Source organism: Canis lupus, chromosome 23, assembly GCF_048164855.1.
Source record: "Canis lupus baileyi chromosome 23, mCanLup2.hap1, whole genome shotgun sequence".
Classification (NCBI taxonomy): domain Eukaryota; kingdom Metazoa; phylum Chordata; class Mammalia; order Carnivora; family Canidae; genus Canis; species Canis lupus.
In genome coordinates, this window is record NC_132860.1 from 29,702,783 (window position 1) to 29,722,704 (window position 19,922).

General features: G+C 52.2%; 1 protein-coding gene across 1 annotated transcript in view; it reads right to left on the reverse strand.

The window, feature by feature from the left end:
- Nucleotides 1–464: 464 nt before the first annotated feature.
- LOC140615331 (guanylate cyclase D-like) overlaps nt 465–19,922 on the reverse strand; it is a 40,070-nt gene continuing 20,612 nt past the window's right edge. Inside the window, exons 12-19 of the mRNA XM_072795232.1 lie at nt 19,585–19,733; nt 16,134–16,297; nt 15,530–15,722; nt 9,181–9,355; nt 8,078–8,176; nt 6,956–7,050; nt 5,104–5,189; nt 465–771 (exon numbers count right to left, since the gene is read on the reverse strand). Of these exons, the coding sequence (XP_072651333.1) occupies nt 663–771; nt 5,104–5,189; nt 6,956–7,050; nt 8,078–8,176; nt 9,181–9,355; nt 15,530–15,722; nt 16,134–16,297; nt 19,585–19,733 (1,070 nt within the window). The 3' untranslated portion in view covers nt 465–662. The remainder of the gene's footprint in view (nt 772–5,103; nt 5,190–6,955; nt 7,051–8,077; nt 8,177–9,180; nt 9,356–15,529; nt 15,723–16,133; nt 16,298–19,584; nt 19,734–19,922) is intronic.

Here is a 19,922-nt window from a genome sequence, read left to right on the forward strand (position 1 = left end):
AAGACCTGGACTCCCAACACAGTGCTCACAGGTACCCACAGGGTTAGGCTGGCGAGGGCAGGAGAGGCAGAGAAGGAGGCAACATACTTATAGTGTTTGCTGTGGTCGAGCCCTGTTTCAGGAACAGGTCTTACATGGGCCTTGTCAACACATTTTAGAGATGACAGTCTCCCAGAAGGATGGTGACGTCAGTAGGCTATCCATCTAAATCTGGGACCCTCATCTGCCTGGCTCTAGCTCCTGGTCCTTGTCTTGCTTTTCCCTGTGACAGCTGTGCCACTTGGGGCACAGGGCCTCCTCCCTCGGGGCCCAGGCCCCTCAGCTACACAGTGGGAACAGTGTTCTTGATGTGGGGAATAATCAGCTCTATGATAACAAGCTCTCAGAGTCAAAACGATTTGTCAAGAACAAAGCACTGCGTGAAAGGGAGGGAATATTTCTATTTTTATTGTTTTTGTGTCAAGAGGCAAGTTTACCCACAGGATTCATACTGGAATGCATCAATTAATATCGCTCTAGGGCACTTAGTAATGAGTACCCTATTGGCTGCCAGGTTGCTCAGCAAGAGAATTCTTTGTGGGGATTGCAGCAGGGAGAGGGTTTGGGGGTATCCAGGCACAAGAGTTTCTGGGCTGGCACAGGCCTCTGCCCCTCTGTCCTCCTCAGGGCCCAGCGAAGGCCTTACTCGAGCTCCCAGGCCTGGCCATGCTCTGGCGTGCTTTGTCAAAGGCCACCCTGATTTCTTGGTTGATCAGGTCCTGCCAGGGATCCCTAGGGGAGAAGGAGAAACAAGGATAATAATACCACCACCCAGAACAACAGGGTGCCCTTCTTGTAAGGAGCCCCTTCTGCTTGGGCTTCTCCTGATCCCTGCAGCAGTCCCTCCAGGGGCATACCCAGACCAGGCTCAGAGAGGTGAAGTGTCGCAGACTCATGTGCATGTGGGGCTTTCGTGCCCAGCAGCCTTCCAGGAGATGGAGAGCCAGCCCCAGTTCCATCCCCCGCTCCACATGTGAGCTGAAGAAGCCAAATGCCGTGGGCTGAGGGGGCTCTGTGACTCTTGGGGCATGAGGTATAACTGGGATTGGGACCCTGGACCCCCACCCTGCACACACTTTCATTTTCTTATTTGCTTTTCTTCAGTGCCTAAAGGAGGGCAGATTAGAAAATAAATAAATAAATAAATAAATAAATAAATAAATAAATAAATAAATAAATAAATATAAAAGGAGGGCAGGTTAGGGTTATGTCCCTTGCTTGGAAAAGAGAGCAAGGCTTGACTGACAGCCAGGGTGTCACATCATCCTGGCAGGAAGCACTTTGGAGCCTGTATGGTAGGGGTAGGTGGGGAGAGAAGGGACCATTCTGTGGAGTGTTTCTGTGACATGAGACAGAAGGCACTTCCATGGGCACTTCTGTTGTGGCTACACCAAGACATGGGAGGGGGGCTTTGGTCCTTGCCCTGATCTTCACCAGCTTCCCTAAACATCCCAAAGTATGAAGCTAAATTACTTCTGCAGGTATGGCAAGTACAGAAAGTGAGGATAAAAGCAGCTTTAGAAAACTCTACTTTAAGAAAATATATTATAGCATCTAGGTCAAGTAAAAATTTGGTAACTGCCTTATAAATACAACTCCAAGATAAGTCTCCCTAAGCCCTTCCTGCAGAGATTCTGTGTGTGTGTGTGTGTGTGTGTGTGTGTGTGTGTGTGTGTGTGAGAGAGAGAGAGAGAGAGAGAGAAAGACGTCATCTCCAGGCAAGCAGAGGGGCCTCAGGTGGCCTTGCCACATGTATTGTGCATGTATTGGATGCCCACGACAGATGTGATGTGGGTGTACACACATGGATGCACACCTCCGTTTGTGGGCCCTGTCTTAGGTCTGAGTCCGTGGGCTAGGTGGGTGCCGATTCTCCCCTGCCTGCCTGAAGGCCTGAGGGGCTCCCAAGTCAGGCGGAGCTCACTGGGACTAATCTCAGCTCTCTTCTCTCCCTGAGCCAAGACGATGAAAACGTTTCTGGCACTTTCTAAAGTTTCCATCAGGGAGTGGAAAAGTCATCAGCTGAGGGAGCTCAAGATGACAAATGTTTGCCAGACCTGCTATTCCTGCTCCTAGGATGGGGTGAGCCAGGGCGCTGATGGGAGGCAGCGGGAGCTTCAGAGAGCCCCTTCCCTAGGCTGCTGGTGCTGGAAGACCTGCGGGTGCATCAGCAGCCATATCTCCTGGGGCTGATGCAAGCAGGGGAAAGTTCCAAAAATGAATCAAAAAGAAGTGTCAGGAAGCAGCAAGTGCTACGGGGATGCAGTGCTAGGAGATGAGAAGGAGGTGACACCAGGGCTTCCTTTCACACGTGCAATCAGAGCTGCCTGGCGAAGGAGCAGCATCAGAGCTGAGGCCTGCAGGGTGGAAGGGAGCAGGCCAGGGCATTCCAGGTACAGGGGATAGCAGGAGCAAAGGCCCTGAGTTAGAGAGACTTCCAGGGTGTTTTAAGGCCACTGCAAGGAGGTCCCAAGCAGGCAGTATGCTTGTGTTCCAAAGAGCCAAGGCCAGGAGCAGACCCAGGCCCAGGGGAGCAGGCCTCCAGGCTAGGGTGAAAGAGTTTGGGCTCGAGCCTCAGAGCAGTAGGAAGCCCTAGAGGGTGTCAACCAGGGCATCTTCTATGGATCATGGTAACTTTGTACTTAAGACCTTGATCCAGGGACACCTGGGTGGCTCAGTGGTTGAGTGTCTGCCTTTGGCTCAGGGTGTGATCCTGGGGTCCTGGGATAGAGTCCTGATCAGGCGCCCACAGAGAGCCTGCTTCTCCCTCTGCCTATGCCATTGCCTCTCTCTGTGTCTCTCATGAATAAATAAATGAAATAAAAAAAGAAAAGACCTTGCTCCAACTGCCAGGTAGTCTGGGTGGAGGGGCACAGTGGAAGGGGGAATGGTGAGCAGCCCCTGCTGCGGGCCAGAAGAGAGATGCCAAGGTGAAGCCCTCAGGCGGGGGTATGTTGGAGGCAGGGGTCCTGGGGACTTTAGGACAGCGTCCTCCACCTTTCTGACTGAGGATGGCAAGGCCACCCACAAGGAGAGAGCTCTGAAAGAGGGCCAGGCTGCCAGGTGGAGCTCCCGAAGGGTCTGGTGAGGGACAGCATGAGCTCTACAGCCCAGAGTTCCAGAGGGGAGGCCAGGCTGATCAGCCTGTGACAGATGTCATCAGCACATCCAGATGGAAAGGGACCACCCCCCCACCACCACCACTCCCGCATTGCAGGGTCACGGAGAGGAGCAGAGCTGGCTGGCCCAGAGCCTGAGGAGGGAGAGCTGAGAGCTGGAGAGGAAGGAAGGAGCACAGCTGGGAGGCCTGGGGCAGATTTCTGGGAAGAGGGAGGGCAAAGGGGAAATGCTGCCGAGCTGTCAATCGGATTGAGAACTAAAACTGCCCACGGACCTAGTGACATGGATGGAGGTCACTGGAGACCTTCTGGGCACGTGGGGTAGAAGTCAGACTGCGGGGGCTGGGCAGGGAGCAGTGGGTGAGGAAGTGAAGTCACCGTCAGCAGACAGGCCTTCTGAGAAGAGCAGCTCCCTGTGGGGGCGGAACCTGGGAGCACCTGGAGGCTGAGAGGCTGGGAGGCTGGGGGGCCGGGAGGCCAGGAGGCCAGGGAGGCTCCTTGAGGGGCACGAGAGGTGGGCTGGAGCAGAGGGCCTTGGTGGAAGTGGGAAGGACGCAGTGGGCTGGAGCTGTTCTCCTGGGGATGGGTGAGCCAGGGTGCTATGGCACATGGGAAGGCCCCAGGCCATACCATGCTCCTCACCCCACATTGCTGCCCCAGCAAACCGTCCCCACAGAGGCAGTCTGCAAAGTGGAAGGGACCCTGGGCGGCGTGGAGGCCTTTCTGTAAGCAGAAGCTTTCTGTACCCAGGAGGCTGGGGTGTCCTTATAAAAAGGGTGCCCCTGTGTGTCCTGCACCCTGGCCAGTACACCAGCGTGTGTCCGTCCACCCCTTCCCCCCAGCTCTGCTGCACTGGAACCCTCCCCAACTCCGTGCTGGGGAAGGGTACTCAAGAGATTCCCTTGGGCCCCCCAGACAGCAGGTGGAGAGGAAACGGCCTCCATGAGCATCTCCCTGCCAGGAGCCCCTGCCCACACCAGCCCGTCCTCCTGGGCCGCTTTAGTGCTGGTCTTTTCCCAGGACACACGTGTGTGTCCCGCATACATCTTGTCCTTAAGAGATGGGGCGGGGCAGGGCGGGGGTCATCCTGGGAGAGTTGAGAGAAGCCAGTCAGAAGTTCTGATGATGGAAAACCCTGGGCTGGAAGCTCTGATGCGCTGGTGCTGTGGGACACTCGTGGGGCTCAGCCTCTACACCTGCAATGAGTCTGTGGGTCCCTGCGGGGAAGCTGTCACTTCAGCCATCGGCAGCCCCCAGACGCCCTGCGCTGGGCCCCCTGTGGCCTGTCCTGTCTACTGCTTGAGAAGAGCACGGGGCAGTGCAACAGCTTTTCCTGCCACCCATCCTCACTGCCCTCAGGGAAGGACATAGGGTCACAAAGGACAGAGGACAAGGGGAAGAGCCAAACTGCCAGGCAGGCACAGGCTCTCTGTGGATCTGCCTCACTTGGCCCTGAAAGCGTGCCTGCTTTTTGATCTCTAAATCCCTCATCTGCAGAAATAGCCTGAATGGCGACAAACCACAAAAGTGGCCCAGTCACTTTTTATCCATGCATCCCCCGTGACCGGCTCAGAGTGGGAGGACTGGACTCGTGCCGTCGTGCCCAGCGAGAGAGGCCGAGCCGCCCACGGCGCACCCACGTGTTGCCATCCGAAGCCCGGAGGGATGCGCGGTTCTGAAGTGCCCGGCCCGGCCCGGACCAGCGGACCAGCGCGCAGGTCAGCGAGGCCCTAGCCAGGCAGCCCGACCTCCCCACGCCAACGTCAGCAGCAGGCTGTCTCGCAGCGGAGAGAGGTGACCGACTTTCTCGTCGTTAAAGAATCCTGTGTTTTCCAGGTTTCCCGCATTGGGCAGATAACACTCTTATAATCAGAAAAGAAAGAATGAATATCAAATTTCAAACAAAAGGGGGGCCGAGCTTTGGGGGGAAACTCCTGGTACTCACCCAGGTTTGATGTCCAGAGGCGTGGGGAGGGACCCAGGGAAGCCTGCCTTGCCCACCAGCCAGTAGGTCTCCTCTACGCCCTTCCCCTGGAGGAGAGAGGGAAGGGGATTGAGCGCACCTCCTGGGCAGAGCGAGGCCAGAGGAAAGGGCTCAGTTCTAAGCAGAGCGGCGGGAGTGGGAGCCACACTCTTTGGGTCCAAATCCTGCTCCATCCCTGGCTAGCTGTGTACTCTGGCCAAATTCCCGCACCTCTCTGTTCCTCAATACCTCATGAGTTGTTGTGAGGATTATGTGAATTAATATTTATCTATTAGAGAAGTAAATGAATAATAAATCATGAATTCTATGACCAGCAGATCTGGAAAACTGAGATCCCAAGATGCTACGATCTGTGATTTTTCCCAAACTGGTTGGGAAGGACCTGGTTGCTTCCTGGAATGAGGGTACGACTGCCTGGAACTTAGGAGTAGAGAGAGCATTAGGGGCCCTGGGGCCAGGGCTGGCTGGCTATAGATTCTGTACCCCACCCTTGGCCAGGGATGGGTATTGCCCTGCAGAGCCCCCAGGCCATCTTGAAGAATGTGAGGTTGGCCTGTTGCCCTCCCCACCCCCTCTCTGCATTCCCCTCTGGCATCAGAATCCTCTGTTCCTCAGGACATCTCGTGCCAGCTCCCCCCATACAAGACTCATTCCGGCTCACTCTGCCATAACCTCCAGAGCAAAGGATTCCACACATGCCAGCCCTCAGGGGCTGTGTGACCATGGACAAGTTGCTGCTCCTCTCTGAGCTGCACCCTCCTGCTCTGACATTTCACAGCGAGATGAAGTGAGTTCCAGGGAGCAGGCAATTTCTAGGGCTCACTCATAGTTCTGGGCCTTGAATGCCTAGGCTGCTCTTGTCATACCACCAGCCTGACTGGGAGGAATGGGAGAATGAGAGGTGGTAGGGTAGGAAGAAAAGTCACTCACTCGTAGGAATACGAGCCCTTACCGTTATTGAATGTTAACATTTTAAAAATGCAGAGGTGCTCATGGGCAGGTGTAACCCAGTGACACACCTGCAGCAGCAGAGGGCGATCATGGGACCGGTGGGGTGTACAGAGAGAAGGCATGATAGTGACTGCTGGGGAGAAGGAAGATGGGTGTACCTGGGTCAGGGCAGGCTTCCGTGACAGGTGAGATCTGCTCCTGGGCTCTGAGGGATGAGTAGGAACCCGATCATGTTATGGAGAAAGCACAAGCTTTAGAGCCATCAGATCTGGCATACAAGCTATGTGACTTTGGGCGAATGATTTTGCCTAATTTCATTTCCTCAACTATAAAATGGGGCCATTGATCCTTCTTTCATTATTACTGTGGCAATAAATATGTTAATGTTGAGCACCAGCCTGCCGCCCAGGTATGTCATCAGTAGAAGTAATTTCTCAAAGGGACGCGTGGGTGGTTCAGTGGTTGAGCATCTGCCTTTGGCTCAGGGCATGATCCCAGGGTCCTGGGATCTAGTCCCGCATCAGGCTTCCTGTGGGGAGTCTGCTTCTCCCTCTGTTTGTGTCTCTGCCTCTCTCTGTGTGTCTCACAAATAAATAAATAAAATCTTAAAAAAAAAAAAAGTAACTTCTCAATCCTGGTCCTTCTTTCTATGAGGAGTCATTGAGGGAGTGGTTTCCAGGAAGAAACAGTTCTTGAGAGTTTGGGGAGTGATGAGGATGTGTAAGGTGATCAGCTCCAACCTCAACTACAGGCAGGCATTTCCTTCTATATCAGTCAGATGAGTAAGAATCTCTCATGCTGCCCACAGAAACTGGATTCGGGGGGGATTTTTCCATCAATTCCAGGAAAGAAAGTCCCCTACCTTTAGCTCAGTCTGGCCTCTGATGTCAATTCTGTAGCCTTCATCCAGGCTGCGCAGTGTCTGGGCTGTGCTTCCGCTGACGTGAATTCTGTATGCTGATGAGAAAGATAGTAATCAAGTCACCACCTGGTGGCAGCATACCTGGTGTTTGGTAATACTAAGACCTGTAACAGCCCCAGTTCCAGCCAGTGACATACACAATTCTGGTCCATACATGCCCTTCACCTGACCTTCCTGTCCCTCTGGTAGACTGTTGGTCACTAAATTAGAGGCCTTGAGGAAAAACAAATTATATAGAATGAGTGTTAAGAGGAACTCAAGATGAAATCAGAACTCCTAGGAACATAATTTTCATTTATAAGGAAGTCTGTGAAGGCTGAGTCAGAGCAGATAAGCAGTTATTTTTCTTTTAAGAGCTGGGCTCCCACTAGAGCCAGCACATCTAGTCAGGCAGGATGTGTACCAAATGACACAACAGAGCACACAACTTACACAGCCAGAAGCAGAGGTCCTAGGACTTCAATTTTTATACCTTCTCTAACCAAGCCATCAGAGTGGCCTCTGCTGCCAGCAAGGGCCTAAAATGGCATTAAAAAATTGAGAGGGGGGATCCCTGGGTGGCTCAGCGGTTTAGCGCTGCCTTCAGCCCAGGGCATAATCCTAGAGTCCGAGGATCAAGTCCCACGTCAGGCTCCCTGCATGGAGCCTGCTTCTCCCTCTGCCTGTGTCTCTACCTTTCTCGCTGTGTCTCTCATGAATAAATAAATAAAATATTTTTTAAAAAATTGAGAGGGGATCTCCTAGTTGTAAAGATGTGAAAACCAAGACCTAGAGGAAGAGTATTTTGCCCGAGGACACTTAAGCAAGCCAGTGGCAGACAGGGCTAGGACCCAGGCTTCCTGCCTCTCAAGTCATGTCTTCCCTCATGAGATCATCGCAAAAGCCCCACGGAAATTTAAAAGAACCAGTGACATAGGTTATCCCCATATAATTGTTTTACTGACAGCTGAGGTACACTGCCACCAGGTGGTGGTTTGGTTACTAAGCACTATTTCAAATAGCCAGGCTGCAGGGGTCATTGAGCGTCCTCCCCCAGGCAAGATAGAAATATAAGACACTCACGCAGTCCTGTGGACTCCATCCGGGATGCAGTGTTAACAGTATCACCAAAGAGGCAGTACCGCGGCATGGTGAGGCCCACGACCCCTGCCACGCAGGGCCCTGAAACTCAAATGTGCCCAGTGAACTCCAGGAGGTCCTGGACCCAAGAGAGGTTCCGTGACAGTCTTGCCCTCCCCTCCAACCCCTACCATCTCGGCCCCACTTCCAGGGCTCCAGCTTGGGGGTGAAGATAAAGCTATATGCTGTCTGCAACTATACCTAGAGAAGAGATGTATCTGTGCCAGGCTCTGGGCCAGCAATAGGGGGACACAGATAGATCAGAGGCAGTTTTTGCTCTTGAGGAGTTCCCAGCCTGCTGGGGGTAGGAGGAGACGTGTAAACTGTGATCAGTGTTGTAAGACGGAAGCACCAGAGCTGTGGCAGCCCAGAAAAGGGAGTCTGACCCAGCCCAGAGGACTTTCTGGAAGAGGTAGTGTAATGAGCCGTATCTTGAAGGACGAGAGAATGAGTTGGCAGGGAACAGCAGGTGCCAAGGCACAGAGGCAGAGAGGCACATGTCTGTGGGAAGCTGCAAGCAGCTGAGTGGGGTTGGAGTGGCAAGTGGGAGGTGGCAGGAGACGAGGTTGGATGGAATCTGGGAAGCTGTGGGGGGGGGCAGGAATTTGGACTTTATCCTGCAGGTGAAACCATGGAGGGAGGAAGGGGTGGGGGCCCGAGAAGCCTGTATTACAGACTGTGAGATCTCTCCTAGACTCATCCCAGCAAACATTTAGTTGTTTGCAAAGCCACAGAAGGTCTCTGTCCTGCCTCTTCCATCAGACTATCAGCTCCTCAGCATGGCCTCAGATGACTTTGACAGATGCTGAGACAAAATGTGTGTGTGTGTGTGTGTGTGTATGAAACTGAGCATCACAGATTCTTTGACTTATAACATCTCAGAAGCTTCAAATAATTAGAAGGAAAAAACAAATGTCAAATTTTCTATCATAGAGTTTTAGAATCTCAGAATTCCAGAAGCACACCACTGGGGTTGCCCCGGCCAGTGCCCCTGGCAGGGTTGGGAGGGTGGTCTGGCCTGTCACCCCCCACACCCCTGTTTATACCTGAGTGCAGGCCAGCCCGGATGTAAATAGGCACCTCAGGTGCATGCCTCATCCGGAAGCCTCTCACAGAGCTAAGGATGTCCAGGGCCATGTTGGCGATCTCAGCCGCGTGCCGGCTCCCGTTGCGCCGGGGCAGCCCCGACGCCACCATGTAGGCATCCCCGATGGTCTCCACCTAGAAGTCACAGCCCTCATGTTCCAGTGCAAGAACACGTCCTCCCTGGACTATCCCACAGTCCGCACAAGGCCCTTCTGAGGACCCCTGACCCACCCCTCAAGTCTCTGGCCCACAGTGCCGTCTCTACCAGGCCTCCCATCCCAGTGCTCTAGCAACAGTTAGATCTGCACACTTCAAATTGCCTTGGTCTGAATTGCAGGTGACCGTGCCTATCTGCTGTCCACCGGCCCCAGGCCACGAGCGCCTTGGCAGGAGACATAGGCACCCTGTCTCCACAATGCCACAGCGACAGGTCAGGACTTCTTCATCTGGAGAGGAGCGCGTGTACATTGGACCCATATATACCCTGGGGGGTTTAGAAAAGGAGTACACCTAGTAGGCTTTCCAAAATGTACTAGAAAAAAATGTAGGGTCGGAATCATATAAATGTGGGTTTAATCCCCATCTCTGCCATTTACTTTGGGCAGCCCACTTGTGCGAGCCTCAGTTTCCTCTTAGGTGGAATGCATATTAAAGATAAAGTATTGAAAGAACTAGGCCCTGGTTACCAGAGGGGAAGTGGGGGGATGGGTGAAACAGGTGTTGGGGATTAAGGAGGGCACTTGTGATGAGCAGCAGATGTTGTATGGAAGTGTTGAATCACTAGATTCCACCCTTGAAACTAATAGTACACTGTATATTACCTAAACAAATTTTTTTTAAAGAACTAGGCTCATCATAGATGCTCAATGGATAGGAGACTCCTGTCACCACCACGGTCATCATCATCATTTCCCTGGCTAATGGTTTTGGAGATGAAAGAATCCCAGAATCTCAGAACTTGGATGGGCTTTGAAGTCCACCCACCTGCCTCCTGCCTCCTCAGTGGCTGGCCCAGCGTGCTTACATCTTGTGATAGGAAAGTTCCCCCCTTCTAGAGGTGGCTGCTTCTTCCTTTGGGTAACTCTGATTTTCAAAAGTTGAGTTGAATTGAAACCTGCCTTTCACCCGCTGGTTTCAGCTCCACCTCCTGAACTCCAGCCACAAACCCTTCCCAAGCTCCTTCTCTGTTTCAGGTACTGGGGACACAGATATGTACTGTGGCCTTCTTCTCTGCCATGGGCCAGGCCACTCAAGATGGCAACTCTACCCACCACCGGCCCCACCCAAGTTTTCCCCTCTGCAGGCTAAAGAGCCCAGCTCCTGCACTGCCTCTCCTGAAGCGAGCAAATGCTGGCACCCCCAGGACCCGGGGAGCAGAGCAGTCCTGGCCTGGCCTATCTGCTCTCCTCAGCACCTGGTGGGTAATAATAATAATAAAATAATAATATCCCTGCCCATAGGGGGCGTTGTAATTCAATAAATCTCTCACACATTTGCTGTGGACTGTGCCCTATTACCTGCACCCTCCAAACCTCTCCCTCACCCAGGCTATCTCTACCCCAACCAGGGAGTGACCTGCCTGAATCATGCCACATTCTGTTCAGATACCTTCATCTGCTCCCTGGGCCCTGGCAATCAGGAATTCCCATGATTTGGAGAATTTCCTGAATAATTCCTAACAGTTGCTCCTGGTTCCCCATGTTTCTGCCCACGGGAATCTTTCTGCTGTCCGCAGAGACACCCAGTGCTTACTTGATGGCCTGGTCCCTCTGCCCAAAATGCTCGCTCTCAGTCCCTGTTCGTTGAGATCCAAGCCCTCCATCAGCCCGGCTCCCACTTCATCATGTCCATAAAATCTCCCTGGTCACCAGATGTTTCCCTCCTCCGGGCTGTGAGCTCCACCTTGCTCTCCATCACCAGCTGTTGCCCACCCAGCGCTGGTGGGCTGGCAACAAATGTGGCACGGACATGGCTACTCCCCTCTGTGCACATTTCCACGGAGGACCTCCCACCCCATACCCCAGGAGGGAAAAATATGATCAAGCCCGGCTTTCCCTCTGCCCACCCACTTCTCCCCCATGGGAGGAAGAACACATGATCTGTCAAGTTTGGAAGAAGGACGTAGCACTTAAGTACTTGGACAGCAGCTCTTACATGCCAGATGCTGTTCCAAACCCTTCACAAATATTAACGCGTAGACCTTTACAAGAATTCTGCGGGGTAGGTTCTATTACCACTTTGCAGGGGGGCAGCTGGCCAGAGAATGAAGTCACTTGCCAACGTCACGCAGTGCAGACTTGAACTGGGTCAGTCCAGCTCCAGAGCCTGTATGCTGTGCTGCCTCTTGATTACACATGGCTCGGGCCCTTTCCCTCTCTCTTTCGGGGAGAGTGGCTGTGGTGTGGGGTTTCCCTCTGCTCTTGCCCTGCACGTGGTAAGCACGTGCCTGTAGGTCCCTCCTGCTTCCCAGGGGCTGCCCTGGAGACCTACAGCTCACTGACCCCACTTCTAGCCGCCAAGTGTACAGCTGCCATTCAGAGAGAGTATGTCTACTTTGGGGACCCAACGCTGCCTCTGTTAGGTGACCTAAGACCCAGACTGGGGATGAGGAACATGGTTGTTGTTCTAAGCTGTTAAACTGACCTCTAGCCCTCCATCCGCCTGCCTCCCACCTGAGCTCACCTGATTGGTGTCATTAACAATCACCCCTACAACTCCAGTGACAAAAATACGACCAGGCACAGGCCCCTAGGAGCTCAGACCCATAGTGATGCTGACTCAAAGACCCCTATGATAGTGGGCACTCAGCTGCAAACAAGGGTATACACAGCTGCGGTCCTTTTGCAGATGGGAGAACACGGCCAGAGGAGTGAGGCAAAGGTTTCCACACTAGCAAACACAGATGTGAATTCCAACTCTAGACACTGACTTGCTGTGTGACCTTGGCCTAGTTACTTACCTCTCTGAACCTGTGTTGCATCTGAAAGGATAATGGCCCATTCTTCTGCGGGCCATTGGGAGGGTTAATGACATCCCTGTGATAGTCCCTAGGCTGCACCAGTCCTCTGTAGATGCTTGACTGACACTGGGCCCCACCCCCGGCCCCTGCCCCACTCTGTTTTAGCCCCTGAACATGGTGGTGCTCGGCTTGAAGTTGGTGAATGAATGAACCATAGCACGTCCTCTCGCATTGCTCAATCTGTGAAACGCTTCTAAGCCATGGGCACTTTCGTCTCTGTTTTACAAACGGGAGCTTGAGATTCAGAGAGGCCAAGTGATCTGCCCAGGGTCGCTTGGCAGTGTGGCCAAGGCCAGTCTCGCCCACTGGGGCTGTTGGCTGGGGTAAGTCCTCTCTGCCCCCGTGGTCCACCTGGGCTCTGCTCTGGGGCGATGTCCATAAAGTACTTATTCAGTGCGTGCTGGCAGGGAACCACAAACCCCAGCGGAACCAGGAAATGATCGCCTGGCTGCCTCCCAACCCAGGCCGGATTAGAGAGCGGTAACCAGATCCTGCTGGGGACGGAGGGGAAACCGAGGCGGATGGCGTGAGTGATGAGAGACGCGCTCGCACATCGTCAGGAACAGGCTGCCTGTTCCCCCACATCTGGAGGGGCGTGTGGGCCTTGTTTTATTTCATTTCATTCTGCCAGAAAGATGCAGACCTCTTGGCCAGGGTTCAGAGCAGATCAGAAAGCATGATTCAGAGCTGGGAGGGACACATGTGTGAGAAAAGATTAGCAGGAGAAGAAGAGACAAGGCCAGGGGTGACTCAGGGCACATCAAAGCTGCAGGGCCGAGCAAGATGAGATGAAGAATCTTTTCCTGGGGCCCACAGGGCCAGGGCGGCTCTGGAAGTAAGACGGACATGCAGCCAGTGTGAGAGACGACACCTCCAAACCAGGGGCTGGGGTGGGAGTGTGGGCTCCTGAGAAGGGAGCAGGAGGGAAGCCACGTCCATGCAGTGTTGGGGGCTCAGGTCTCTGAGGCCCAGTGTGAGGCTGTGCACTGTAGCAGACAGAGCCGGGCAGTGGTGGTAGACGTTGCAGGTCTTGTCCTGTCTCTACCACCTACCGGCTGTGTGACCTTGGGCAAGTCACTTTCCTCTCTGGGCTTCAGCAAGCTCCTCACATAGTCAATATATATTTCCAGAGGACCTACTATGGTTTGGACATTGCCATGCTCTAGGGACAGAGTGATTTGGGTTAGAGCCATAAAGTGTGGCTATGCTGCCCAGGGGTACTTAGGAGAGCACCACACAGGAACTCCTAACCATGTCTTGGAGGGGAAGGAAGCTACCCCAGGGCCAGAAGAATGAGTAGGAGGGAACCAGATGAAAAGGTGGGAGAGCAGTGTCCCAGGAGGAGGCAACAACATATACAAATGCCTGGTGGTCCTGAGAGCAAAGCACGTGTGAGGAATGCAGAGGTCTATGTGGAGTGGCCAGAGGTACAGTTGGAGAGGTAAAGGGGGCCAGCTTTTAGGGGGTCTTGTGGGCCCCTATGAACCTGGGCTTTATCTTAAGGACGTCCATGTCATGAGGATGGTGAGCCCCCTGGAGGGGGTCTTGGGATCAGAATGCCCAAGTTCAAATCTCAGCTTCACAACCCGTTGGAAATATGTAATTAGATAAGCCTGTTAATCACCCATTTCATCTATGCATTAGGGGCACCATCTCCTACCTCACAGATTGTTACGATGGTTAAATGAACTAGTACATATAAAAGTACTTAGACTAGTGTCCAGTATACAGTAAGCACTCAATAAGTACCGGCAATTATTGTTGTTGGGATACTGTACATAATGCTATCAGCAGACTGCCTCTGAAACTTCCTGCCCAGGCCTCCTGTCTGTCCTGGCTTCTGCTCCAGGGCCTGACCCTCGCCTGTCCCTGCCTCCCTGGAGGCTGTGGCTGGAAGGTGACTGGTGGGTCACAACAGAAGGCTGAGGTCAGTGGAGTCTGAGTCTGGTGGTTTCTGGGGAGCTCTCTCCCAACCCCACCCTCACTGTATCTGGAGTGACCCAAGATCCAGCAACTGGATCAGCATAAGGGGCAAGATCAGGGTGGGGTCCACACAGCAGGCACAGAGGGCTAGGATGCTATTCACTTTTACAGTCTCAATTTACACAGCACTTCTTCAAGGGGGACAGGATCCACCATCATCTGTAAATGCCTAGGGCTGGGATCATCATTCCTATTTTATAGATGAGGAAACAGAAGTCCAGAGAGGGGAAGCCATTTTCCCGAAGCTACACAGAAGCTGGTGGCCAAGCTGGGACTCAGACCCAGGATGGAGAGATGAATAGGAACTCAATCATGGAAGGTCTTGACAGCCAGCCACCGCCCACTCCACCACTGGGCCACTTCATGTCCAGCCATTACAACCCATTCAGCACTCCTCATACTCACTGGGCCCATCCTCCCAAGGCTCCAGCTTTGGCACATTGCTCCTCCATGGCTTGCCTGGAGCAACCACACCCAGATCGGACAGCACTAGCAAGACAGCACCTCCTCCGGGAAGCCTTTCTTGCTTTTTACTGTACATATCTATCCCTAGCCGGGTTGGGGGCCCTCTCGCCTCCTCTGCCTGCCCTGATCATCATTTTTACTATGGATTGTCTTCCTCTCTCATCTACAGCACTGAGAGCTCCCTGACGGGAGGCATAGGAGATGAATCATCTGTTGGCCCTTGCCTAGCACAGGTGGATTTTATTTCCCCTTTCTTGAATCTGGGTTGGCCTTTTTTGTTAATTCAACTCTATGCCCAATGTGGGGCTTGAACTCATGACCCTGAGATTAAGAATTATATGCTCTACTGACTGAGCTAGCCAGGTGCTCCTGGGTTGACTTTTTAACTTCCTCTGACCAATAGAATATGTCAGAAACAGCCACACATCCAATCCCAACTTAGACCTCCAGAGGCTTCTGTGCTTCTGCCTTCTCTCTCGGAACCCTGCCACACCAGGTGAACGATACCAACCAGGCTGCTTGAGGCTAACAGACCATGTACTGTTCCATTCAAGGTTCCAGAGATGTGAGAGAGCCCAGCAAAGATCAGCAGAACTTCCTATCTCACCCACAACTGCCCACAGAGTGGTCCAGCTGAGTCCAGAGAACTTTCCAGCTGACCTATAGGTTTGTGAGCCATAATAAATGCTTATAATTTTACACTACTGGGTTTTGGTGTTATTTGTTACATGGCAATAGCTAACTGATACAAACACACAGATAAATGACCAGAAGTGAATGTATACCACAAACCCAGCAGTAAAGAAAGGAGAGGTGGGATGCCAGCCTCCTGGTCTTCTCACCTTATACACATCGTGGCTGCCCAGAACAGCATCGAACAGTGTATAGAGGTCGTTGAGCAAGCCGACCACCTCAATGGGCTCACTCAGGGCTGAGATGATGGTGAAGCCCACAATGTCACTGAAGTATATGGTGACCTGGTCAAAGTACTCTGGTTCCACAGGTACCCCCATTTTCAGAGCTTCAGCCACAGACCTGAAATAATGGGAAGGACCAGAGTGACGAGGTGGGAGGACCCTCTTCCCACAGTTTGGAGGTGAGGGAGGGATACTGGGGGGAAATTTCTGGGTTGAGAAACAGGGGATCTGGGTCAGGTCTGCTTGTGTGCTCAGCACCCCCCAACAAAGACCTATTTCTCTCTGGACATTATTTCCTCTGAAATCCAATGGGGGACACCATGCTCTCTCCTTGCTCTCAAGGGAGTGAGGTAGCAGAATTAATACTTAAAAGTGCAACATAGTGCCTGGCACATAAAAGGACTCTATGAAAATATATTAGATAAATAATGAATAAATTGAATGAATTCATAGAACCTAGATTTACTGAGCACCTACTATGTCCCAGGTCCCATGCTCAGAGCCAATCAAGCCCTAAGGGGCCACTCACGAAGGGAGCATCTGAGAGAGCAGTCTCTCTGTCTTCTGCTTCTCCACCTCCAGTTCCTCAGTCCTCTCCTGGATCAGGTCCTCCAGGTTCTGGGAATACTTCTCTAGCATCCATAGCATAGAGTCAGCAACACTGGTCTTCTTGCCTTGATTGATGCTTTTGAACTGAAAAATAGAACAAAAATCCCCATTCATCCTTGAAGGTGAACACACTCTCAGGTTGGAAATCTGGGCCACGGGAAAGAAGCAGACATAATCCCTGGCTGGAGGAGCTCTGCTGGTGGGGAGCAGATATGGAACAGACAAGGGATGGCAGCTCTGAGAAGGGAAAGCACAGACAGATGGGAGGAAAAGTGAGTTAGTTCTGTATGGGGCGGGCAGGCAGGGAGATGACTTTACAAAGGGGACTGTGCCCAGCATAGCATTACCATTAACAAACACTGATCCTACTGCTCTGGTTCTCACAACAACACTATAGAAGAGACATTCTCTGTTCTTCTCAAAGGTGGATGGATAGATGGACAGATGAGTGGATGGATACACAGATGATAGATGATAGACAGGTGGATGGATGGATGATTGGATGAATAGTTAAATACACAGATGGGTGGATATGATGGTTGGAAGGATGGATGCATAGATAAACAGATCTATAGAAAGGATATAAGTAGATTATTTATGTATATAATCATTTCTACCTCTCCATTTCTCTCCTTGTTCAAAAAAATTTTGTTTTACAAAATAAAATGATAAAACACTGGGACAAAAGGAGAATAAATGCTTTCTACTTTGGTGTAGCAAAATGCATGCTAGAAGTGTTCACAATTTTGGACATGAGCTTCCTAGCAACAAAGAGGGAAATATAGATTACACAATCCAGAGTCCATGAGACAGTGGAGCATTAAATTGGTTGCTCAAAAGAAACACAACTACTGCTGATTGCTGAACAAAGAGAAATACCTCTCTTAGGTCTCCATAGGAGGACATTCATGTGTGGTCATCAATCATACCTTCAATGAAAAGCTTACAGGAAATATAGCAGTGTGTTCCCAAAAAAGGTTTACTAGAACCTTCCCCAATCTGGTTCACACCTTCCCAAAGTGCAGTCAGTGAGAAAAGGAAATTAATGATGGCCAAAGTGAAGGAGTACATTCCTGCTAAATCCAGCAGCTTAGTGTGTGTATGTGTGTGTATATGCATGTGTGTGCATGTGTGTAGATGTGCATATCTTACCTCCATTAGTACCACTTCTCTCAACCAAACGCCTATGAGGTGGGGAGTGGCAGCAGCCGCTAACGTGCATCTATTTTGTATTGCCTGTTAAAAGCAGGGGTGCAAGCTTTAAAGATTACTCAGGGTGGGCATGGCAGCTGCTGACCTTGAGACTCCAAGGACACAATGCTGACCGGAGGTTCACTTTGGCAAGGAAGGCTCCCATAATACAAATGAAAAAACCAAGATCAAGGTCAAGAGGTAAAATAACTTGCCAAGGACCTCATAATGGCGGGACTGAGTTTCAAATTGAGATCTTCCAGGGATCCCTGGGTGGCGCAGCGGTTTAGCGCCTGCCTTTGGCCCAGGGCACGATCCTGGAGACCCGGGATCGAATCCCACATCAGGCTCCCGGCGCATGGAGCCTGCTTCTCCCTCTGCCTGTGTCTCTGCCTCTCTCTCCTCTCTCTCTCTCTGTGACTATCATAAAAAAATAAAAAAATAAAAAAATTAAAAAAAAAAAAAAAACAAAAAAAAAAACAAATTGAGATCTTCCATATGTTAATTTTATCATCAGCCACGCCACTGAATTATTTTAAAATTTTAGATGTGTTTTCCACTGTTTCTCTCGGGTTGCCCGGGAACACAATCATAGGATTTACAGATAGCAATCATTTTCTTCTCCCTTTTTGATATTCATTTTCTTGCTTAATTGCATTAGCAATATTAACATATCCCAGAACAATGTTAAGTGAACATGAACCCAAGCCTTTTGATTTTGGCATCAGTGTTCTTTCTCTAATGCCTCATCCACTATCTCTTTCTCAGAGAACCACCACGTTTTAACTTAGTTATCCCACTTGATGGTCACTCCAGTATGGCAAGTCAGGCCAGAGTTAGTCTTTCCAGGCCCACTTTTAGGGAGGTTGAAGTTCAATAGAGCAATCAACTTGCCCAAGGGCAAGGAAGTAAATTGCAGATAGATGTGAATGCAGGCATTCTGGCTCTTAGCAGAGCCCTCCCCCCAACCCCCCATCCCCCACCTCCATTCCACCCCCCACCCCCACTCCCGCAATGTGATGCAATTCCTGGAGCTCTTGGAGCCCTCATGGTGGTCACCCTACCTCATGTCTGTCCCTGACTTCTCTGCCCCAGAGCCTTGGGCAGGATCTGTCCCCACAGTCACCTGCCGCTGGCCATGGCAATCTCTGATCCCTGGATAGACTCCAGGCTCGTGTTTTAAGAATTGGCTGCTGGTCCCAGCTCAGCAACCCACCCTCACTGTGGCCACTGAGAGCTCATTTACTCTGAGACCCAGATTTCTCATCTGTGGAAGGGGGACACCACCCCTGATGCCAGAGCTGAGGTGGAAAGAGGATGTGGGAAGTCAGGGGTGGCAGTTCTCGGAGGACACCTGTGCATTCCTCCTGTCTGTCTTCCTGGCTCTCGCTCCCACATCACCTGTCTGGACGCCCCTCTTGCTTGCTGAGCCTCTCCTTGGCAACGTTTCCCTGCGGCTGGGGAGTGGAGGGCAGAAAGGGGAGGCATGAAGCTGTCACCGCAGGCTTGATGGGTTGGTCCTGTGGGAGCCTGAGCCAGCTCAATCAGGCCCGCACACTCCACCACCGCCCTGCAAACTCGTACAGACTTGCCTCACCCCTCTTGTGGCAAGTCCCAAGGCAGACTTTGGTGGGGGGAAGGGGAGGCACCTGTGCCCCTCACAGGTTCCACTCACGGACAAGGGGAACCAGCACTGCCTCCACAGCCACAAAGGGCCTGTGTGCTCCGGTGCCGGGAGGCCAGTAAGGGTTGAGGTGTACAGCACCAGCTCTGCAGAGAGGCCAACCCGAGTTTGGATTCCAGCCCCACTTTTCACTCCCTGAGTTACCTTGGGTGAGCCCTTCACCTCTCTGTGCCTCAGTTTCTCTCCTATGAGGCCAAGATAATAATAGTGCTTCTTTGGAGGGCTGTTATAAGATCAAATGAAGTAAGCATAACACTTAGCATGGGGCTTGACACTTAGGAAGGCACTCAACCAACATCCCCAGAACCTGGGGTTCTGAGAAAGCTTTCCTCAGGGGGTAGACCTCAGGCCCAGCCCTCAAGAGTGATGGTGTTGGCCTGTGCCCCCTTATTACACAGGGTTTCTAGGCCCCAGAGGTAGAGTCTGGCTCCTACTGGGCAAAGTGAGGTGAACTGATCAGCCATTTCATGTGAGCAGTGGCCTGGGAAGCACTGACCTGGGTGTAGATCTGGTCTAGGCTGGGTCTGTCCTCTGGAGCCTCCTCCCAGCACTGCTCCATCAGCTGGATACACTCGGGTGGCCCATGGTCAGGAGACACCCGGGGCCGGCACAAGGGAGGGGGTGATACCACCTTCCTGATGATTTCTGCAATAAACACCATGTGGATGACAGGCTCGAGGTTCCCAGGAAGGCTCGTGGGAAGCGGTTGGCCTGGGGTCCTGAGAGAGAAGGCAGGGAGGCCTCTGGGGGTGCAGGGATCGGGCCTTGAGGGTACTTCTCGGCTCCCCTGTTCCGTACCCCAGAGCAAGCTATTAATGGAGCCAGGGTTGCCCA